Genomic DNA, 24969 nt, shown 5'->3' with positions numbered 1-24969 from the left:
TGGTGAGGGGAGAAGAAAGGGAATGCCCAAGATGGTGTGGTGACGTAGAATTGTTGGCTATCGTGGACTAGTGGACAATACTTCTTCAGGTCACACAATGCTCACCCCACACACAACTGGATTATTATTGTTGTCTGCAACCACTGCAGCCTGATCGTGGTATTTATGTCAGTCCACCTCAATAAATTAACCTTTATTAAAGCAGCATAGGCACCAACATTCCATCTTAAACAAAGCACTGCCCATCAGCTCTCTTCTGCCTTTGCGTACATCCAGCTGAGACTGGATCTCTCTCTGACCTTCCCAATCAGCAGAAACCCATGGTAGTTGATGCCAGCAAAACCAATCCCTTCATTTGCCTTTGCTCATTATCAAAGTCCAATGAAGTCTCAGATTTTAAATGAAATACCTCTGATTTCAAATCATAGCATTGTTCTGGCTTAAGAGGCCGTTTGGCCCATTGGTCGAGCGATCCTATCTGCTGCACTTCCCTGCAGTGCTGCAAGTTATGCTCTGTCAAGTACTTATCCAATTTCTTTCTGAAAACCCTGATTGGTTCCAGTTCACAACCAGTTCCTGTGGGGAAAAAAACACTTTCCCATATCTCCTTTTTGGCCAAATTTCTAAATCTGTGCCTCAGGGTCCTTGAAATATTGGATCAAGGGAATAGCCTGACTAAACCAGCTGCCTGTTATCATATCTCCCCTTAACTTTCTTTGCTCCCAGGAGAACAACCCCTGCTCCTCCAGTCCAACCTCGGAGCTGAGATCCCACATTCCTAGACCCATTCTTGTCATTTATTTCCTGCACCCTCTCTGGGATCTTCACAAAGTGAGGACAGAACTGGATGCAATTCTCCAGTTGTGGGCTAACCAGTGTTTGAAACTGGTTTGACTTTCCTATTTTCATACTCTGCACCTGATCCTGCACCTGCATATGATTCCCAGGAATTTATATGCTGAAAAATACCACTAGAGGCTCATCTTTTTTCCTTTCCCTGTCAACTCCCCGAAGTTCTGAAACTCTCTAGGCTATCAGCACTCCTCCAACTGTGCCTCTACACACCCAGTATTTCCTTCACCCCAATGTTGCCAAACTTGCCTGGACCCTAAGCACTGGCTCTCCCCCCACTACCTCATCACCTCTGTTCCTCTGTCTCCTCTCCTTAAGGCTCAGCTCTCTGCAAAAGCTCCAAGTATCTCCATTCAAAGCTCAGTGTCAATTTCTGATGACATTCCCATGAAATGCCTTGGGCCATTTCTGCTTTGTCGAAGGAACTATATGTTAATGCAAGCTGTTATTGTCATTCAATTGCCTCTGTATGCTTCTGGGATGTGTTCTAAGTATATGTTTAGTAGGGGGAATGTTACAAACAGGTTTCCTGTTAGTGGGGGATGCTGTCAACAAAGCCCATCCCATTTTGCTCATTGGGAAAGTTGCTTAGAGAACATGTCTTAGTGTCTCAGCTGATGGGCGACAGCTACATGGGCAGTTCTTTGTTCAACCTGAAACATTACTGCCTGTATTGCTTAAATAAAGGTTATTTTATTGAGGCGGGCTGACAAAAATGCCACAAAAACAGGCTGTGCTGGTATTGCAGACATTGATAGCACATTTCATGGTTGAATTACATTTTCAGCTTTGCTGTTTTTTTCAGGGAGATTACCTGTCCTCTCTGTCTACACCTGAAATTGAAGCATCACTGGGTGAGAGATTAAATCCATTAATTTATTTTGGGATACTTTCCATGTGGTTTTTGAAGCAAATTGAAATATGATGCATGAATGGGTGTGCAGTATGCAAATTGTTTCTGGATTATGACTCACTGCCAGATGTCACAAGACAGCAATTTCTTCTGCAGCTGATTACATCCCCTTTTTCACTCTCAGCCCTGTGCACGATAGGCTTCTTATGATCAAGGTGCACTGTACGAGGCATCACACCCTTTCTTCAAAACACCACCCTTGGTGTGGTCTGTCACTGCAAACTGCCCTCTCTCTGCCCCACCTCCAACCTTCCTGCCCTCTCAATGTGTGCTATTGCCTCCTGAAATCTGTACCTATTATTCCCAAAACTCCTGTCCACACCGAACTCTAATCCACAGTTGAGGTACCATTGACCAGACTATCCTCCTCTAATAGCTCTCCTCTCTTGTCTAGCCTTCACTTTTTTCCAGGATGATGGCACGCTAACTTAGCCGTTAGCGTAACGCTATTACAGCGCCAGTGACCCAGGTTCAATTCCTGCCACTGTCTGTAAGGAGTTTGTACGTTCTCCCCATGTCTGTGTGGGTTTCCTCTGGGTGCTCCAGTTTCCTCCCACTTTCCAAAGACATACGGATTAGGAGCTGTGGGCATGCTCTGTTGGCGCCGGAAGCGTGGCAACGCTTGCGGCTGCCACCAGAACGTTCTACACAAAAGATGCATTTCACTGTGTGTTTCGATGTCCGTGTGACTAATAAAGATATCTTAAACAATGGCTTCTTTTTTAAACATTTCTTCATCATTTGAGATCTGGACATTGCTGGCAAAGCCAGCATTTATTACCCATCCTTTATTGCGCTTGAGGTGAGTGGCTTGCTGGAACATATCAGAAGGCATTTAAAAGTCAATAGCATGGGTTGGGTCTGGAGTCACATAGAGGTCAGAACAAGTCAGATCAACAGACGTCTCCACAAGTCCAGCAACCCAGGTTCAATCTTGGCCTCCAGTGTTCTCTGTGTGCAGAGTTTGCACATTCCCTCTGTGGCTCTGTGGGTCTCCCTACGGTGCTCCAGTTTCCTCGCACATCCTGCAGGTTGGTGGGTTGATTGGCCACTGTGGGTTGCCACGGGGAGGGGGTAGGTGGTGGAGTCTGAGGGGAATTGATGGGAGTAGGGGGCAGAATAAAATGGATAGGTATAGGATTATTGTAAATTGGCACTTGATGGCTGGCACAGACTTGGTGGGCTGAAGGGCCTGTTTCCATGCAGTATCACTCTATGACTCTACAATTTCTTCTTCCACCTCTGCAATGCCAACCGTTTCTGTTCCTGCCTCGCACACACCCATGCCTCTGTCAGCTTCTACTGCTTGGACTTGAAGTTCTCAATACTACTTTGAAAGCTCCTTCTCCACTTTGAACGGTCATGGGCTAGGGACTGCCAGGAGTCAGTAGGGATGTTGCATTTCTTCAAGAAGGCTTTGAGCACATCCTTGAGTTGAGCACATCCTTGAGTCAGTTCCTCTAACTGCCTGGTAATCCCTTCACTGATAAGAAAGTATAAAATGAATTCAGAATTGAGAATGGCTTGTAGCCTAGAAAATGGCGAATTGAAATCAGTACGGATACAGCTAAGAAACCAACAGAATAAATTGGCGGAGTAGATTATAAACTCTCCATCAGTAACCTTAGTGTTGGACAGAATACTCATCAGCAAGTTAAAGGAATATTTAGTGAGGAAAATTCAATAATTTAATCTTCATAAAGACGAGGCCAACCAAACTGGCAAAAGAAGAATGAAGGATGAGATGGTGTAATGTGTTTGGGGTAGTTTTATGGAACAATACGTTGAGAAATGAATCAGGAAATAGTGTACTTCTTATCTGTCCTTATATAATGAAACTGAGCTAGTTAGTAATCTTATAGAAAGGAATTCTCTATGAAGAGTGATCATAATGTGCTCGAATTTCACGTTAAGTTTGAAAGTGATACAGATGTCCAAAGCTGGTGTCCTAAAATTGAATAAAACCAATTACAGAGTATTAAAGGAGTCTTGCGAGGTGGATCGGTAAATGAGATTAAAGGACGTGATGGCACTGGCAAACACTTAAAGAAATAAATCATAATTCTTGACAAATATACATTCCCTTGAGGTATAGAAACTCAACTGTAAAAAATGGGTATTCTAGAGAAATTAATTATGGTATTGTAGCGGCTAGCTACACACTACGAAATGAAGACACAGAGTCGCTGGTTTCGAAATCAGAGGTCGAATGCCGACAGGGTCGTGGTGCGCCTTTAATATCCGAAAACTTCCCGCGCTACAGTTCCCGCGCTGACGTCACGCATGGGTCACCTGACATTCCTGCGCGCGGGCTTTCCCAGCCCAACGCTGGGGAAGAAGGAGGGCCCCGCCATCTTGGATCGGGGCCTCCGACGACGTCGCGATGTCGGGAGCCAGTTCGATGCCGGTGCAGTGAGTCACTACATAACCCACCCACCACCTCCCCCCAGAACCGGCAATACCGTCGCGAAAACCAGAATTAAATAAACTATGACTTGGGTGGCCTGCCCCTGCGCCGTGCTCGCTGTACCACCATGGGTTGGTCCGAGTCTAACTGAGCCGGCTTCAGCCGGTCAACTGTAAACACCTCCTCGCGCCCCCCAATGTCCAGCACGAACGTAGACCCATTGTTCCTGACAACCCGGAATGGCCCTTCGTACGGCCGTTGCAGCAGTGATCGGTGCGTGCCCCTCCTGACGAAGACAAACTTACAGTCTCGGAGGGAAGTCGGCATATGGGTCGGGACCTGTCCGTGTCGCGAGGTGGGAATCGGGGCCAGGCTTCCAAGCCACTCGCGCAGTTGGTCGAGCACCGCGGCAGGTCCTTCCTCTGGCCCCTGAGGGGCTGGTAGGAACTAGCGTGGGATGACTAAGGGTGTTCCGTAGACCATCTCCACAGACGAGGCATGCAGGTCCTCTTTAGGCACGGTGCGTATCCCCAGCAGGACCCAGGGAAGTTCGTCTACCCAGTTGGGCCCCTTAAGGCGGGCCATGAGTGCCGACTTCAGGTGGTGATGGAACCTCTCCACCAGCCCATTGGATTGCGGGTGATAGGCGGTGGTGAGGTGGATCCAGGAACCCCAAAAGTCGGCAACGGCAGACCACAGGCCGGAGGTGAATTGAGCTCCCCTGTCTGAAGCGATATGTGCCGGGACACCGAAACGGGCCACCCAAGTTGACAAAAGGGCCCATGCACAAGACTGGGCGGAGGTATCTGAGAGGGGAATGGCTTCAGGCCAGCGGGTAAAACGGTTGACAATCGTGAGGAGGTACCGCACTCCTTGGGAGACTGGAAGGGGTCCGACCAGGTCGACATGGATATGGTCAAACCTCCGGCGGGTAGGCTGAAAATCCTGCAAGGGGGCCTTGACGTGCTGCTGTACTTTCGAGGTCTGGCAGTGAGTGCAGGACCGGGCCCATTCGGAAACCTGTTTACGCAGGCCATGCCAGACGAACTTGTCTGACATCATCCGGACAGTAGTCCGAATGGATGGGTGTGCAAGGCCGTGGATGGCATCAAACATCCGTCTGCGCCAGGCAGCTGGGACGATGGGGCGGGATCTACCTGTGGAGATATCGCAGAGCAGGGTGTGCTCACCGGGGCCTACCAGAAGGTCTTGCAGTTGCAGGCCCGAGACTGCAGTGCAATAGCTGGGCATCTCCGTGTCCGTTTGCTGTGCCTCCGCTAAGGCACCGAAATCCACCCCCTGGGACAAAACCTGGATGGTGGGCCGTGACAGTACATCCACGACCATGTTCTCTTTCCCCGACAGGTGGCAGACGTCAGTGGTGAACTCTGAGATGTATGACAAGTGCCGCTGTTGCCGTGCTGACCAGGGATCTGAGACCTTGTTGAAGGCGAAGGTCAATGGCTTGTGGTTGGTGAAAGCTGTAAACGGCCTGCCCTCCAAGAAGTAACAGAAGTGTCTGATAGCCAAGTACAATGCCAACAGCTCGTGGTCGAAGGCACTATATTTGAGCTCTGGTGATCTGGCGAACCTGGAACAGGGCCTCGGCCTGGTCAAACCAGACACTGGGCCTGAGGGTCCAGAAGGTGGGCAGTTTAAGGGCTACTGCCTGTACCTCTTGCTGTGCAGACATCGTGGGTCCAAAAAACGTTTGGGCCTGTCGGGGTCACCAATGTAGCGGCTAGCTACACACTATAAAATGAAGACACAGAGTTGCTGGTTTCGAAATCAGCGGTCGAATGCTGACAGGGGCGCAGTGCGCCTTTAATATCTGAAAACTTCCCGCGCTACAGTTCCCGCGCTGATGTCATGCACGGGTCACCTGACCTTCCTGCGCGCGGGCTTTCCCAGCCCAATGCTGGGGAAGAAGGAGGGCCCTGCCATCTTGGATCGGGGCCTCCGACGACGTAGCGATGTCGGGAGCCGGTTCAATGCCAGTGTGGTGAGTCGCTACAGTATCAGATGTTAAAACGAAACAAATGTGGCCAAAAAGAATAGCAAATCTGGGATGGTTTTAAAAATCAGCAGAGGATAACCAAAAAAAGCAAATATAAGTGAGGAAAATTAAGGAAATACTAGAATGGAAACTAAACAGATTCCAAGAGGAAAGGTAAAAGATTAGTAAAAATTAACCTGGGTCCCTGAGAGGCTGAAACAAGAAAAATTTTAACTGGGATTAAGGAAGTGATAGAAACAATTATCTGAGTGATTCAGAGAGGTTTAATTTTAAACTGTTGCTTATACACCTGAGATAGGTTTAATAATGCCGGCAACAAGTAAACAGGGTTAACATGTTTACTTAGAAACAGTTTCATTAGCAGCAATGAAAATAATCTGACTTTTGTTGAATAGATTTTGGTTGTGAAAATTATTGTTGGATCTCAGAATCATAGAAATATACAGCACAGAAAGATGTTACTTGACACATCTTGCCCATCCCACCTTCCTTTCTCTGTGTGCAGGGTTATACATAATCAAACAGGAAGGCTTCTGTGCCTTGCTATATTTTCAACCTTATATACTTCAAGGGATAGGAAGAGTAGTGGGGTGGGAGGGGCCATAAAAAGATTTGTTGATTGGTTGAAAGAAAATCAGAAAGTGCTGGAAATACTTAGCAGGTCAGGCAGCATCTGTTGAGAGAGAAGCAAAGTTTCAGATTGCTGGCTTTTCATCAGATTTGGAAATAATTAGAAACAAATTTGGTCAATCTCCAGTATTCCCAGTTCTGATAAAAGACTGTTGACCAAAAGCATCCACTCGTTTTCTCTCTTCACAGATGCTGCCTGACCTGCTGAGTGCTTTCAGCATGCTCTGTTTTCATTTCAGATTTCCAGCATCTGCAGCATTTTGCCTTTGGGTGGTTAGCCATTGCTTCACTGGTTATAGTATTTCAGGTCATCATCCAGGTAATTTATAATGTGATAAGGGTTTCTACTCAAGATTGAGTTGCAGAATGACCTCAGTTCCTTATAATCCTTCCACCATTTACATTTCATCTTTGTCCCTTTGTAGTTATCTCTCTGCTTAGGGAGAACGGATCCTCTTAGTCAGGGCCCTTCATAATTTTATACACCTCAATTAAAATTCCCCCTGCCTTATCACCATTGCTCTCTAACCCTGGCAACATCCACGTAGATCCACTCCGCATTATTTCTAATGCTGTCAGGTACTTCCAAGTGATGAGTTATCCAGAAATAATCAGGGTACTCTGGGTGTATACCATCTAGAGTCAGATTCTGAGCAATCACAGATGCAGAGCCATGTTCTCTCACCCTGTGATGTAGCATTCTGAAAGCACCAATCTGTTTCACCAATACATTGACCTGCCTCAAATGAAATTAACCAGTTTAATTGAATTTCAGGCTTCCATTTATTAGGAAAGTCAGTGAGCACGTCGAATGGGATCCTACTCAAAGTTAAGTCACCTGCATGGAATCACACTGTTGCAGTGAAGGTCTGAGCAACAAGCAAAACATTGAGAGGACAGCATCTTGCCACTTGGGCCAACTTATGATTCACACAAGCCTCCCACTGTCCTTCCTTACCAAACCCTACCTCCATACTCTGCTGTTCTTTCTTCACTTACAGCTTTCATTGAATGTGTCTATACTATACACCTCAATTTACCCTGTAGGTGTAAGCTTCACATTTCAACTGCCCCTGGATTCACCTCCAGATTTATAACGAGTCCCTTATATTTACAACCTCTAGCTCTGCTGTCTTGCTCTTCCACCTCCACCCTGTTGAAGACCTTGACTGGACCACTCTTCAATCATCTCATTCGCCTGTTTAATGTTTCTACTGAGCACTTGCTGAGTTTTAAATTATCTTCCTGAACTATAACTTTCCTCAGATGTATCCCTGTGATTATAAGGCAACCTGTCAGCATGCAATTTAAACCGATTCTGATCCCCTTCAGTGATCTAATCATAATTTGCTACTTGAACTATTCGATCTGTGATCTGTATTAAAAAAATACAAAAAGGCACCTATGCACTTACAGTGAGTTTCCAGTTCTGATTCTTGTCAGCTAAAGTGGCAAGTAATTTGTAGTGGCTCTTCCAGAGAGATAAGGGGGAGGGAGGGGGACAAAGGGGGAGGGGATAGAACAAGGGTAACACTAACAACAACAACATTTATATGGTGCTTTGGCCCCATACGTCAATGCTGAACATGATGTGCTTATCTATAATAATCCTTATTTCCAGTACTTGGTCTGTCGCTTTCGATGCATTGGTGATTCATGTGCTTGTTTAGATACCCCACAAATGTTGTGAGAGTACCTGCTTTCACCATCCAATCACAGTCATACAGCATGGAATCAGGCCCTTCGGCCCAACTGGTCCATGCCAACTAAGATGCCCATCTAAGCTAGTCCCATTTGCCTTGTTAGGCCCATACACCTATAAATCGTTCCTATCCATGTATCTGTTCAAGTGCCTTTTAAATGTTAAAATACCTGCCTCAACCACTTCCTCTGGCAGCTCATTCCATATACAGACCACCCTCTGGATGAAAAAGTTGCCCCTCGGGTTCCTATTAAATCTCTCCCCTCTCACCTTAAAACTATGCCCTCTAGTTCTTGATTCCCCAACCCTGGGAAAAAGACGAAGTGCATTCATCCTACCTATGGCCCTCATGATTTTATGAACCTCTATAAGATCACCCCTCAGTCTCCTACACTCCAGTGAATAAAGTCCTAGCCCGCTCAACCTCTCTCCCTATAACAGTCCCTCAAGTCCTAGCAACATCCTTGTAAATCTTTCCTGCACTTTTTCCAGCTCAATGACATCTTTCATACAGCAAGGTGACCAAAACTGAACATAATATTCCAAATGCGGCCTCACCAACATCTTGTACAACTGCAACATAATGTCCCAAGTTCTATACTCAATGAAAAACACGATGATGCTGGAGCAACTCAGCAGGCCAGGCAGCATCCGTGGAGAAAAGCAGATGGTCAACATTTCGGGTCAGGACACTTCTTCAAGGCCAAACGCCTTCTTCACTCAGGCAGAATGCTCCAGATTCCAACCATCCTCTGTGTGTAAACGTTCTTCTTCAGATCTCTTCTCAACCTCTTAACCTTTACCCTAAACCTAGTGTTAGATATCTCTGCTACTATCTACCCTTTCAACATCTCTTTTATTGAGTAAGTCATAGCAGGACATTTCACAGGAGCATTATCACACCAGTTATTGCATAGGGGTGAAGGGGCAGATGAGAAAAAGTTGGTCAGGGAATTAATTTTAAGATGGGCCCTTGAGCAGACCAGAGAATCAGAGGGGGGAGGGGGGAGACCTAGAATGGAAGCTTTTCGTTTTCAGTGATGTTTCCAGGAAGACAGGCAGAGACCCAAGGTTCACATTTGCCTGTTTCTCCTGTCACCACCCACACAACAGAACCAAGAACCTGCTCGCAGTAAAGGTTGGTGTTAAGAAATATTTGAGGTCAATGAATTCCCTTTGTAATTCCTCTTGAGTTTAGGAATGTCATAACAATATGAATTACCACTCGTTCTTGCTCACAAAGTAAACTGCCAGAATGCTAATCTGTTATTCACCTTGGATAATTACTCTTGAAATTCCAACAGGAACAGCTGTGAGTAATTACCAGGCCAGCAATTACTCGCATTTCAAATGAAGGTCAGCGGACAGTTTCAGATTTGGTACGCAGAGCGGCAGAGAGGGCCAGGATCTCGGGTTACTGGTGCGATGGATGGGGAGATGTGTGATGGGCCAGCAGCCATTTCAGACCCACTGAAAAGACAAATTTACCTGCTGGAGTTGAAACCACAGGGAGAGTGATTTGCTGACGAAGATTCTGTGAAGCAGGAATTTCACCCCAGCTTGAGTTACTCACCAGGAAAGGTTCTCCACAGACAGCAATGGCTGATCTTAGATCAGTCACCCACTACTCTCTTTTCATGCTTTTCCCAGAGAGTAGTTAATCTGTGAGATTCTCTGCCCAGGGAATCAGTAGAGGCTACCTCATTAAATATATTTAAGACACAGTTAGATAGAGTTTTGCATAGTAAAGGAATTAAGGGTTATGGGGAAAAGGCAGGTAGGTGGAACTGAGTCCACAGACAGATCAGCCATGATCTTATTGAATGGCGGAGCAGGTTCGACAGGCCAGATGGCCTACTCCTGCTCCTATTTCTTATGTTCTTATGTTCATGTCGAATAGGCAAAGGATCTGGCCAAAGTTACAAGTACCCTACATGGCCAGTGACCTAAAGTCATCAAATATAGATCAGTTACAGTTATGGGCGGAGAAATGGCAGACTGAATTTAATCCGGGCAAGTGTGAGGTGTTGCACTTTGGGAGGTCAAAAGTACAGGGAAAGTATATTAAGGACCCTTAACGGTACTGATGTACAGAGGGATCTTGGGGCTCAAGTCCATAGCTCCCTGAAAGTGGCAACACAAGCAGATAGAGTGGTAAAGAAGGCGTATGGCATGCTTGCCTTCATTGCTAGGGGCATAGAGTATGAGTCAGGAAGTCATGTTGCATTTGTATAAAACTTTGGTTAGGCTGCATCTGAAGTATTGTGTGCAGTTCTGGTCGCCCCATTACAGGAAGGATGTGGAGGTTTTGAAGAGAGTGAAGAAGAGGTTTACTAGGATGTTGCCTGGATTAGAGGGCATGTGCTAGGAGGAGAGATTGGACAAACTTGGATTGCTTTCTCTGGAGTCTCAGAGACTGAGAAGAGACCTGAGAAGTTTATAAAATTCTGAAAGGCATAGATAGGGTAGACAGCCAGAATCTTTTTCCCAGGGTGGAAATGTCAAATACTAGATGGGTATCATTTTTATGTGAGGGGGGGGAAGTTTAAAAGGGAAGTGCAGAGCATGATTTTTACAGCACGTGGTGGGTGTCTGGAATGTGCTACTAGGGTTGGTGGTGGAAGCAGATATGATAGTGACATTCAAGAGGCTTTTAGACAATATGCAGGGAATGGAGGAATATGGACCATGTGCAGGCAGAAGTGATTAGTTTAATTTGGCATCATGTTCAGCACAGACATGGTAGGCTGAGGAGCCTGTTCCTGTGCTGTACTGTTCTATCTTCTTAACTCAGTTCGAGACTGTTCAGCCCTCTGCACAACTGCCACCAGCTTACCATCTGTCCAGTTAGTTCCACACTCCTGCAGTCTTCCCATAGCCCTGCAAGCACGTGTCTAATTCCCTTTTGCAGGTGGCAACAACATTTCATACAGACAACAACCAAGTGGGTAAAAAAAAGGGACCTGCCCATCTCCTCCTCAATTCTTTTGCCAATTATCTTGTGTTCCCTTTGACTAATGACACTGCTGCCAATTGAAACAGCTTCTCCCTATCTTTTGCTCTTGGTTCATGAGCTCCTGCTTGAGTTATGGAGGGGCAAGGATAGCAAGAGCAGCCATAACTTGAATCTAGCCTGCACCACAATCCTTCCCCACCCCAACTGCCAACATTAGCGTCACAAGAGCACAAGGAAATAGGAGCAGGAGGCCATTCTGCCCCTCAAACTTGCCCCACCATTCAATTAATCATGGTTGATCTGTTCTCAGGCTCAACTCTTCTTCTGTGCCAGTTCCCCATAGCCCTCATTCAGATCTACTATTTCCTCTTTAAATACCTCCAATGATCTAGCTTTCATACCCCTCCGGGCAAAAAAGTCCCAAAATTCACCAGAGAAGAAATTCCTATGGGCCTCAGCTTTAAATAACCAGCCTTTTATCATGTAACTATGACCCCTTGTTCGAAGCTCTCCAATGAGTAGAAACATTTCAACAGCTGGCCTGTCATGTCCTCTTAGGATCTCATATGTTTCGATAAGATCAACCCACAGTCTTCTGAACTCCAAAGAATACAAATCCAACTTCTTTAATCGCTCTTGATAGGACAACCTGTCACCCAGGAATTTGCCTGGTGAATATCTTTATGACTGCCTCCAATACCTGTATATCTTTTCTGAAATAAGGGGAACAAAACTGTGTGCGGTACTCCAGTTGTGGCCTCACCACTACCCTGTACAATTGTGACAATACTTCCATATTTCTAAACTCCAACCCTTATGCAATAAAAGCCAACAAAACATTTGCCTTCCTTGCCACTTGCTGCAGCTGCCTGCTAACCTTTTGTGACACATACCAAGAACAACACAGATCCCTCTGTACTTCACTCATTTGTAATTCCTCTTCATTTAGTTAACAGTCTGCCTCTTGATTCCTCCTACTGAAGTACATTGACCTGATTTTCCCGAGAAGCATGAGGCTGTACTAACTTCAAAATAAGTTCTGGTGCCTTTAATATCTGAATGGACACGATTGGTAAAGGTGGTTTATCATTGATTCCCCTCAAGATAAGCAGCTTCTAGATCTGAGCTCCTCTGACAGTCATGGCTGTAAAGGGACTCGTGTTAATGGTACCACAGAACACTATAAATGTTGCCAGCTTATTAGAGGGTGAGCGGTAGTCTCAGGGCAACAGGAGGTGGAGAGGGAAGCCTTGGCTTTATTGCACAGACCTTCCAACACCAAAAGCAAAAACACTGCAGATGTTGGAAAGCTGCTACCACAGCGGGAAAGGTTTAGAAAAGTGCAGGTAAGGGAGGGAAACAGATTTAACATTTCAGGTCGATGCAGAAAGTCATGGACACAGCCTGGTCCCTCATGGGCACAACCCTCCCCACCATTGACAACATCTACAGGAGGTGCTGCCTCAAGAAGATGGCATCTATCATCAAGGATTCCCACCATCTAGGTCATGCCCTCTTCTCACTACTACCATCGGCAGGAGGTACAGAAGCCTGAAGTCCCACACCACCAGGTTCAGGAACAGCTACTTTCCTACAACCGTCAGCTTCTTAAACTGACCTGCACAACCCTAACCCTACCTCAGTAATGAAACACTATGGACCACCTCTTACAGTACCATGGACCTGTCTTCGAATGTGTCTGGGTTTTTTTTGCACTAAGGTCTTGCAATTGCACAGTCATTTTTTTCTTTTCTCACTCTATGGTGTAATTTTATGTATAATTTATGTGTAATTTATATTCTGTGTGTTGTCTGTACCTACGTGCCTGTGACGCTGCTGCAAACACATTTTTCATTGTACCTGTACCTCATCATACTTGTGCACATGACAATAAACTCAACATGGAGCTCAACTTGACTTGACCTTCCAAGAAAAGACTCTGACCTAAAACACCAGTCGTACCCTCTTCCACAGATGCAAGCCATTTAAGTGCTCCAAGTATTTTGCACTTCCATTATGGATGGACAGGATTTAATACGAATAAACAGAGAGTGTGTTCCCTAAACAGACATATGGGCAATAAAAAGAAAGTGCCTGCACCTCATCAGAATGCACCCCTCCCACATGGCTTCAATGCTTCTTTTCAGAATGCAGTGTCTTAAATCTACTCCAAGATGCTTAATTAGTTTGTTAATGGTCTGGCGTGTGATAGATATGTTTTGCAGTAACAGTTTACCAAACAGATTTAAGTAATTAACTGTAAATCACATCATTAAATGGTTTTAGTGCAAACTGTTATAGTGGAGAAGATTAGCACCAACTGGCAGCAGGAGAGTTTGTCTCTGAATATCTAAGGATCATTTCTCCTGAAGCACACCTCCAGAAGAGGGTAGAAATAAACCATAGAAATATAGGACTGCAGATGCTGGAATCTAGATGGAAAACACTATAACACTGGAGGAACTCAGCAGGCCAGGCAGCATCCGTGGAGAAAAGCAGGCAGTCCTGACCCGAAACATTGACCGCCTGTTTTTCTCCACGGATGCCGCCTGGCTTGCTGAGTTCCTCCAGCATCATAGTAGAAATAAACCCGCTGCTTTCAGAAAGGGAAAACAAAATGGAAATAAAAGGTGAAAACAGGATGTTGGAAATATACATCTTGTCAAATGTGATGGAGGGAAAGGGAGGATTAACGTTTCAGTCAGAGACTACACCTGAAACTTTTAACCTGTGCTTGCCTTTTCCTATTTCACACCCACTGTCCGCATCCTTTACCTGCACTTGAAATGTTTCTGGATTCTGCTTGATTTTACAAGAGGTTGATACTTTGCATATTGGTTATGCACTCTCCTGTCAGGTGCATGTGTTAGTGGAAGCAGTGCAGAAGAAAGCAATGTCCCCAACGCCTCAGCAAGGCGCACCTTGGGCTCACAGAGTTGCCGTGCATTAAGTTGCTGCCACCTTACCCGCAAGAAGGAGAGGTCCCTGTTCCGGTCGATGTTAGTGATCTCCAGGTTGCCCATGACAACTTCACAATTCTCATAATTCTTCCGTAGTGCGCGGTACTGCTGCTCCAGGTCAGACAGGGTGCTGAGCTTGTTCTCAGTCCCGGCACACACTGTTATGATTTAAAGCACAAGAGAGGAAGAATTAGGGATCTATCGGCAAAACATTACATCGGTCAATCTTCCTGTCGATCAGTTGATTATCATTGTAAAATTAAGTTATTGATCGCTTTCTTCAGAACATGTAAAAGAAAATGAGTTGACGTTCTAACCCTACAAGAACAAGGTTCATTCTGTATTTATACTACAGTGCCAGCTATTAAACGATCTCCTAACCATAAAATAAACTGACAATCAAAGCATTCCTCCCTGAGGTGCCAATAATTGAGTGACTCTGCAGAAATGAAAATTACTGTGCATCTAAAAATTAGTTCAGCTAATGATAAAAATTGTGATTCAAGATTTGTTGACTACCTGTAGTTTAATGGCATTTCTAAAATGCCCAATGGAAATGAGAAAATTAAACCCTATTTACACAGAGAGCGAGTTAAAATATGAGCAGTTTCACTGAAATGAAGCAGGATTACAGGGCTCAGAATGAGCAGTAATGAGCGACACATCATCATCTTCACATTACAAATCAAACCAGCACTTCACACTGAAAACAATGAAACTCAGATAAATCACGGACATTCATTTTAGATTAGCGCAGGATCCAAAACAAGTTTATTCAGCTATCCTACAGCCAGTGAGATTTCTGTCAGAGGGATGTGTTTCAGAGAAGTTACTGAACCCACTCCTTGCACTTGTAACCCCCAGAGTTCTGTTCACCAAGTGGAGACATCCAACCACTCCTGAGAAAGGATCTCGACCTGAAACATCGACTGTCCATTTCCCTGCATAGATGCTGCCTGACCTGCTGAGTTCCTCCAGCGCTTTGAGTGTTGCTCCAACCATTCCTCGATTTGTTAAAGGGATGTGTTCCTGGAAAACTTCCATTCAGCGAAATTTTGTAAATCAAGAAGGCTAGAAAGGTGGATTGTGAGAATTTTGGTAGATACCAATGTGAAGAGAGTGGCACGATCTGGCAGAAAATAAGTTTCTAAATCAAAATGTCAATGGCATTATTGTGAAAGTTTGTAAATCAAACATTCACATATCGAGGAATATCCGTTCACAGACTGAAAATGCAGAAGACTGCAGCCACTGCCTACTGGTGGTAAAGGGAGTGGTAAATGAGATGTCAAGGTTACATTGACCTGGATGGTGTTGAGCACTTTGAGCACTGCTTTGGGTTAGATCAGAGTTGCAGCTATACTGGAACAATTATAGAACCATAACAATCATACAAGGACAGAAGCAGGCCCTTTGGCCCACCATGTCCATGCTGACCATCAAGTTGGCAAGATTGGTATAGGTTTATTATTGTCACTTGTACCGAGGTACAGTGAAAAGCTTGTCTTGCAAACCGATCGTACAGGTCAATTCATTACACAGCGCAGTTACATTGAGTTAGTACAAAGTGCATTGACGTAGTACAGGTAAAAACAATAACAGTACAGAGTAAAGTGTCACAGCTACAGAGAAAGTGCAGTACAATAAGGTGCAAGGTCACAACAAGGTAGATCGTGAGGTCATAGTCCATCTCACTGTATAAGGGAACCATTCAATAGTCTTATCACAGTGGGGTAGAAGCTGTCCTTAAATCTGGTGGTACGTGCCCTCAGGCACGTGTATCTTCTACCCCATGGAAGAGGAGAGAAAAGAGAATGTCCTGGGTGGGTGGGGTCTTTGATTAGGCTGGCTGCTTCACCAAGACAACGAGAGGTAAAGACAGAGTCCAAGGAGGGGAAGCTGGTGTACGTGATGCGCTGGGCTGTCCCCACAACTCTCTGCAGCTTCTTGCAGTCCTGGGCAGAGCAGTTGCCGTACCAAGCCGTGATATATTCAGATAGGATGCTTTCTATGGTGCATCAGTAAAAGTTAGTGAGAGTCAAAGGGGACAAACCAAATTTCTTTAGCCTCTTGAGGAAGTAGAGGTGCTGGTGAGCTTTCTTGGCTGTGGCATCTACGTGATTTGACCAGGACAGGCTGTTGGTGATGTTCACGCCCAGGAACTTGAAGCTCTCAACCCTCTCGACCTCAGCACCATTGATGTAGACAGGTGCATGTACACTGCCCCCTTTCCTGAAGTCAATGACCAGCTCTTTAGTTTTGTTGACTTTGAGGGAAAGGTTGTGGTCATGACACCATTCCACTAAGCTATCTATCTCCTTTCTGTACTCCGACTCATCACTGTTTGAGATACGGCCTACAACGATGGTATCATTTGCAAACTTGTAGATGGAGTTAGAGCAGAGTCTGGCCACACAGTCGTGAGTGCATAGGGAGTACAGTAGATGGCTGAGGACGCAGCCTTGTGGGGCAACAGTGTTGAGAATAATCGTGCCGGAGGTATTGCTGCCTATCCTCACTGATTGCGGTCTGTTTGTTAGAAAGTCAAGGATCCAGTTACAGAGGGAGGTGCTGAGTCCTAGGTCTCGGAGTTTGGTGACAAGCTTGCTTGGAATTATTGTATTGAAGGCAGAGCTGTAGTCAATAAACAATAGTCTAACGTATGTGTCTTGAGGCTCTCAGCCTTTCGTTACTCTGATGTGGGGTGAATTGAGTTGCCTGAAGACTGACTTCTGTTAAAAGAGTCAGAGACAGATCACCCACTCGGCATTTCTGGCTGAACTTGGTTGCAAATGCTTCAGCTTTGTCCTTTGCACTCATGTGTTGGACCCTGCCATGGTTCAGGGTGTGCATGTTCTTGGAGACTCCACCTCCATTAGATGTTTAGAACAGGGAACATAGAACAGTACAGCACAGGAACAGGCCCTTCAGCCCACAATGTCTGTACCGAGCACGATGCCAAATTAAATTAATTCCTTTTGCCTGCATATGATCAATATCCCTCTATTTCATGCATATTCATATATCTATCTAAAAGCCTCTGAAATGCTTCTATCATATCTGCTTCCACCACCACCCCTGGCAACATGTTTCAGGCGCCTACACTCTCTGTATAAAAAACTTCCCCCACACATCCCCTTTAAACTTTCCCCCCTGACCTTAAAGCCATGACCTCTAGTATTCAATACTTCTACTCCGAAAAAAAGATTCTGACCGTCTACCCTATCTATGCCTCTCATAATCTGATAAAATTCTATCAGGTCTCCCCTCAACCTAAATGCTACAGAGAAAACAACCCAGTTTGTCCAACCTTCTTATATCTCATACCCTCTAATCCAGGCAGTCTATATGATCTCCAACAAACCCCAGTGTTTGTGAGGAGGACTTTGTCAAGGTTGACTGGGCTAAGACCAGTTTTGTTGTTCTGAACCCAGTACCTTGGGGTGAATGCTGAGCATTCTCTCAGGCTTTTGGCACAACAGTTTGATATGACTGAACAGCTATCTAGGTAATTTCAGCGGGAAGTTAAGTAAACTGTATTCCTCTGGGTCTGAAGTCACGTATAGACCTCACTAGGTAAAAAAGGATTATTTATTTTTGTTCTGAATTAGTTATTTAAATTAATTTACTTCCCTAGGTATGGGGGGCGGGGTGTTGGTGGTGGGAGTCAAACATGCTTCAGATGATTAACCCAGGTCTCTGGGTTGCTGGCTCAGTACGATCATAGAATAACACAAGAAGAGGCAATTCTGCCCATCAGGGAGCTTATGCTCCCCTCTGCTAATACCCTAAACTCAACATCATGATGACCCTGATTAAACTCATGACGACCTCAGATGATAAATTCATACACACTGCATATGTTTTTATTTATTTCTGAGAGCATTTGCCACAAGCGCAAGACAGGACTTATTGCCCATTACTAAATGCCCCAGATAGTGTGAGAATGGGATCTCACAGAATCCACAAAGGTACAAGCTTGCAAAGGCCAGCTCACCAATAGGCAGCTTCAATGTTATGGTGAGATCTGCAGTTACAACTTCTGTGTTAGTAGTTCAGTCTTTAACTCGGGGTGACCATAGTCCATCACTTAGTATAGCTCTTCTTGTCAATCAGGTTTGGGGCTCACAGCTAAAATGGAAAGACGCATCAAGACAAACAATGAAATGTATTTTATAATGGTGCATCTCTTCTATGAAGAAGCAACTGATGCCAATTGTACGTTTTAGTTCTTAGGTTGAGAAAGTTTCGATCAGCAGAGGTACCAAGCGATCGGGGCAGGTGGGAACCGGGAGTCAGATCTTTGTTCAGCCGTGCTCAGATTACTGAACAGATTTGTGGTGCTTGGTAGCTTTCTGCTGTTCCCAATTCACAAAAGCATCTAATCCTTGCAGCAGGAGAGTGAAGAGACCATGTGCAGAACTTAAAACATGGATGCAACTCTTTAACCCTGCCTCCTCCCCTTCTACTTCATCAACCCTCTCCTTCTCTTCCTTCCTCCATCATGTGTGCTTGCACAAATACAAACATGTTGGATGTCTGAATCACACTGGGATAAAGAAGAGCTTATCAAATTTATTTGTGAGGTCACATGCCCCTGTATGTTTCAACGGTGCTGAGGTGGAGATGGTTTAAAGCTTCAAGTTCCTGGGTGTAAGTACTGTATCACCAGCAATTAGTCCTGGTCCAGCCATGTGGACGCCATGGTCAAGAAAGCACACCAGCATCTCTACTTCCTCAGAAGGTTAAGGAAATTCAGCATGTCCCCTTTGACCCTCACCAACATTTACCGATGTGCCATAGAAAGTATCCTATCCGGATGCATCGCAGCTTGGTACGGCAACTGCTCTGCCCAAGACTGCAGAAACTGCAGAGAGTTGTGGACACAGCTCAGCACATCACGAAAACCAGCCTCCTCTCCATTGATTCTGTCTCAGGAAAGCAGCCAACATAATCAAAGACCCCTCCCACCGCGGTCATTCTCTCTTCTCCCCCCTTCCATTTGGCAGAAGATGCAAGAGCTTGAGAATACGTAGCACCAGGCTCAAGGACAGCTTCTATCCTGTTGCTGTAAGACTTGCATGGATCTCTTTTACGACTAAGAATAACTCTTGACCTCATAATCTACCTCGTTGTGGCCCTTGCACCTTATTGCCTACCTGCACTGCATTTTCTCTGTAAATGTAACACTATATTCTGCATTCTGTTATTGCTTTGCCTTTTGTATGACTTCAATGCACTGATATGATGAAATGATCTGTATGGATGCCATGCAAAACGTTTTTTCACTGTATCTCGGTACATGTGATAATAATAAACTAATTACCAATTACTAATTACCAAGTAGGAGTCTTGGCTTTGAACTTCCCCAGAGCAGAACAATCTTTGTTGAATTTGCATTATTAAACTCCTTCATGATTTTTGTGATTTCTTTGAGGTTGCTCCTATCTCCAACAAAAGTGATACCAAGGCAGAGTGTAAAATCGTTGGTGTGTCTGACATTGCGTTCCCTGCTGACTGGGTTATGTTCAGATTACAGCTTCAATCTCGAAGTGATGAGAGGGATAACCTGCCCAAGAAAAGCAGTCTCCTCCAAAGGTGGAAGGTGTGAAACACTTCCACACAATTGTATTGGGCCTTATTCTGCAGTATTAACACCAAACAGCTTTGTTAGCCAGATCCAGCATGGTTTTAAAAATAACTAGCAAATGGAATGTGTTAGTTATAGACAATACCGGGTAATTTTAACCTTCATGATGGTAAACACCCCAGATAGAGGAGAATGTGAATACAGACTGGATATCGATCACCTCTTGGGGCAGAGACCTGGTTGCAATTAATTTTCACTTCCAAGATTTGCAGCTGTTGTTTTATTAGAATGTGCCAACACCGAGCCATCTTACAGTGCACGCTGGAGTAGGGTTCACACCTAATACACTCGGGGTAGCACCATCCACGCACCTTTATTACAGAGCTGGGTAAACAGGTGCTGTGTAACCAGCCATTCTCTGAAAACTGCCCACAGATTCGGGCAGGGGGGATTCTCAGTAGGGAGGGGGTGGACTCCATTCACAGTGCAAGAGCCGGAATTCAGAGGGGCAGATGTGGGAGGAGGGTGGGGAATGAGAATGGTGGCTGCTCTTAAAGGGGCCATGCTTATTCTTTTTTGCAGGTCGACACTTGTGCTTCATTGTCCTTCAGAAGATATCCGTTTGCCCAAAACCAGCTGCTTTCTTCACCCCGAATGCACTGCAAAAGAAGGTGGCAAATTTGGTGTAAACTGGGGTTGAGAAATTGTGGAGGGTGGTGAACAGTGACCATGTGTGGTGTTCAGGGAGAGCATGAGAGGAGAGTGCTCTTGACAAGGGAGGAGCGCCAACCAATACTGAGGAAAGTGGAGCTATTGAAGTGAAAGGGGTGGTGGGACCACACCCAGAACCCTCAATGTGAGCCGCATCAGCAATCCTGGACAGGGTTGGAATCTAAGGCACAGGAAGTAAATCCTCTTCAGTTCCTTCCTCTACTTCACCCTGTGTAATTTCTTTGGCTCCATTTCCATTACATGTGTACCAAGCTTCTGCTCAAGTGAATCGCTATCATTTGCCTCAGCTGCTCTCTATGATAACATCAATAGTGCTCACCCGAGCCTAGAAATATCTCTGGTGAGGTGTGGCTGCATTTACTTATTAGCAGAAATGCTTCATAATTACTCTATGTTTGTGAGTGTGTTATTTTATTTTCCCCACATTTCTATTGACCCCCCCCCCCTCAGATTCCACCACTCATCCAAACACTAGGGGTAATTTATTTACTCTACCGACTTGCACATCTTTGGGATGTGCGAGGAAATTGGAGCACCCCACAGACAGCACCCGAGGTCAGGAATGAACACGGGTTGTTGGAGGTCGTGGTGAGGGAGTGGCTCTACCAGCTGCTGCCACTGTCTCCCACATGCAACACATACAAGCACACACAATACACATACACATGTGCACATATCCTCATACACATACACACACACACACACTCGCTGATGTGTGCCTGCATCCATGTGTGCATGTGAGTATGTTTGCGTGCGTGTGTGTGTGTGTGTGTGTGTGTGTGTGTGTGTGTGTGTGTGTGTGTGTGTGTGTGTGTGTGATGCTCCTTGTGTGCACCATCGTTTGGCGTTAATCCGTCCCCTTTATTAATGATCCTGATTGGACAGATGAGGTCCACAATGACAATAGCAGGTTGTGGATTAAATTGTGTCTCTCTGATGTCCTTACTTGCATAGCTTGGCCTACACTTCAGCTACCGGTTTCATCTCAACCAGGCAGACCCGAGTTATACCGTCAGCTGTTCCCTCCTTCCCATGGGTTGAGTGATAATCAGTGCCTGGTGCATCCTCCAGGTAGCTGACAAATTTCACTCAGGAGCAGCAGCGTTTAACATTCAAACATAGGGTACAAGTCCCCGAATGTTCATTTTCCTTGATTATTGTGGTAGAGGAAATAGAAATCCACATCCCACCATCCCATAAGCACACTCCCGCCCCGCCCCTGCCCTCAGATGTGGCTGGTGCTGAAGGGGGTGAGGAGTGGCTCTGTCCCTTACTAGATGCATAGCAAATCTGAAGTGAGATCATGGTCCTGGTCCATTCCTTACATTCATCACCAGACTTCCACCATTGCCTAGGTGCAAGTGGGCTGGGCTGGGAGAGTTGGATTCTCTCTCGTCACCCTCTTTCTGTTGCAGGCCACTTGTTAGAGCTTTGCAGATGAAGATAATGATTAATGAAGATGAGATCGTTCATCCTCTGGCAAGACCAGAGTGTGCAGCCTCGCTCAAGTGACCTCAGCGGATGGAAGGAAAGGAATTAATCAAGGCATCACTCACACATGGATTGCTGTTTATTCCATAAATAATGCAAATGTTAACGGATTATTAATATGCAGCATCAGTGACATTTGAATTAGGGTTATGGAGTCATACAGTACAAAAGCAGGCCCTTGGGCCCATTGAGTCTGCACCAACCATCAAGCATCCACTTGCACCAATCCCATTTCATTCTTCTTGTATTTATATTAACTCCCCTCCCCACCCCCACCCCCACATTCTACCACCCACCTATGCACTGGGAGCATTCACAGCATCCAATTCACCTATGATTGAGATGTGGGAGGAAACCAGAACGCCCAGGGGAGAACGAGCAAACTCCACACAGGATTGAACCCGGGACACTGGAACCGAGAGGCAGTAGTTGCACCACTGTGCTGCCCCCAAATTAATTGACAGGAATAGTTCACAAAGAAGGCGAGACCCGTTTATGCGACACCCTCAAACACCATGGAAACACCTCACATGGTGCCCTATTGTCGGAGTACAGTGCTGTTGTTATGTAGACTTTATGCAGCTTCAATGCCCTGCATACAAAAGATGTCCTGTGAATCTGATATGCAACATACACGTCAGTCACTCCATTAAACTTTTAGGCTCAAGTTCTTTTATCAGATTGTTAATTTTCTCCCTTTCATAACTTTTCAGGGCACTCACCTTTGATGATGTCTGAGAAACCATTCATTCCCCTTTAATAGACCGATAATAATAGGTTGCTGGCAAACAGATAATGGGCAGACTATAAATCTCTGCTCAGGTTCCACTGTGTGTTGTGACCCTCGAACACCGAGGTTTCACTCAGCAGTTGAAAGCATTACCATAGTGAAAGGCAGCAGTGTCTGTGTCCCCCTCAATCACCACCACAGCTCGCAGGGTATGACAATTAGAAGGTCATCCCTAGCTGTGCGTGTTTCCTGCTTCCACACCAATGTCTGTCTACATTGGGGGGTCAGAGATCACAATAGCTCACAGTCCACTACCACAGGGCATTCCTAAATCCTGTGATGTCCTCAACTTTCTGGCATCCTTGAGGCACACAATATCCCTCAACTGCACAGCATCCCTCAACCCGATGATGTTCCTCCACCCCGTGATGTCTCTCAACTCAATGATGTCTACAACCCCACAATGTCCCTCAACCCAATGGTATCCCTCACCATAATGATCTCCGTCAACCCAATGATATCTCTCAATCCAGTGATTCAACTTAATTTTCTTTTCTTTTTTTTCCTTTTTCAAAGGAGGTTTATTCAGTGATTACAGCATCACATTATTGCAATACTGCAGTATTTGGTATTGATATTGGTTTATTATTGTCACTTGTACCGAGGTACAGTGAAAAGCTTGTCTTACAAATTGATCGTACAGGTCAGTTCATTACACAGTGCAGTTACATTGAGTTAGTACAGAGTGCATTGATGTAGTACAGGTAAAAACAATAACAGTACAGAGTAAAGTGTCACAGCTACAGAGAAAGTGCAGTACAATAAGGTGAAAGGTCACAACAAGGTAGATCATGAGGTCATAGTCCATCTTATTGTATAAGGGAACCGTTCAATAGTCTTATCACAGTGGGGTAGAAGCTGTCCTTAAGTCTGGTGGTACGTGCCCTCAGGCTCCTGTAACTTCTACCCAATGGAAGAGGAGAGAAGAGAGAATGTCCCAGGTGGGTGGGGTCTTTGATTAGGCTGGCTGCTGCACCAAGACAATGAGGGGTAAAGACAAAGTCTAAGGAGGGGAGGCTGGTGTCCGTGATGTGCTGGGCTGTGTCCACAACTCTCTGTGGCTTCTTGCGGTCCTGGGCAGAGCAGTTGCCGTACCAAGCCATGATACATCCAGATAGGATGCTTTCTATGGTGCATCAGTAAAAGTTGGTGAGAGTCAAAGGGGACAAACTGAATTTCTTTAGCCTCTTGAGGAAGTAGAGATGTTGGTGAGCTTTCTTGGCCGTAGCATCTACGTGATTTGACCAGGACAGGCTGTTGGTGATGTTCACTCCCAGGAACTTGAAGCTCTCAACCCTCTCGACCTCAGCACCATTGATGTAGACAGGTGCATGTACACTGCCCCCTTTCCTGAAGTCAATGACCAGCTCTTTAGTTTTGTTGACTTTGAGGGAAAGGTTGTTGTCATGACACCATTCCACTAAGCTCTCTATCTCCTTCCTGTACTCCGACTCATCGCTGTTTGAGATACGGCCTACAACAGTGGTATCATCTGCAAACTTGTAGATGGAGTTAGAGCAGAATCTGGCCACACAGTCGTGAGTGTATAGGGAGTAGAGTAGAGGGCTGAGGATGCAGCCTTGTGGGGCACCAGTGTTGAGAATAATCGTGCCGGAGGTGTTGCTGCCTATCCTCACTGATTGCGGTCTGTTTGTTAGAAAGTCAAGGATCCAGTTACAGAGGGAAGTGTTGAGTCCTAGGTCTCAGAGTTTGGTGACAAGCTTGCTTGGAATTATTGTATTGAAGGCAGAGCTGTAGTCAATAAACAATAGTCTAACATATGTATCTTTACTGTCCAGATGCTCCAGAGCTGAGTGTAGGGCCAGGGAGATGGCATCTGCTGTAGACCTGTTTCGCCAATAGGCGAATTGCAATGGGTCCAGGTTGTCTGGTAGGCTGGAGTTGATGTGTGCCATGACCAACCTCTCA

The 24969-nt window shown here is 45.5% G+C and overlaps 1 protein-coding gene across 7 annotated transcripts in view; it reads right to left on the bottom strand.

The window, feature by feature from the left end:
• The window catches only part of LOC127573531 (receptor tyrosine-protein kinase erbB-4-like), an 843473-nt gene that overhangs the window by 526240 nt on the left and 292264 nt on the right, over nucleotides 1–24969 (bottom strand). For all 7 annotated transcript variants that reach the window (XM_052021850.1, XM_052021859.1, XM_052021885.1 and 4 more), the window contains exon 2: nucleotides 14444–14595. In XM_052021850.1, the coding sequence (XP_051877810.1) occupies nucleotides 14444–14595 (152 nt within the window). The remainder of the gene's footprint in view (nucleotides 1–14443; nucleotides 14596–24969) is intronic.

This window comes from Pristis pectinata, chromosome 1, assembly GCF_009764475.1.
Source record: "Pristis pectinata isolate sPriPec2 chromosome 1, sPriPec2.1.pri, whole genome shotgun sequence".
Lineage (NCBI taxonomy): Eukaryota > Metazoa > Chordata > Chondrichthyes > Rhinopristiformes > Pristidae > Pristis > Pristis pectinata.
This window is presented reverse-complemented; position numbering and strand designations above follow the sequence as displayed.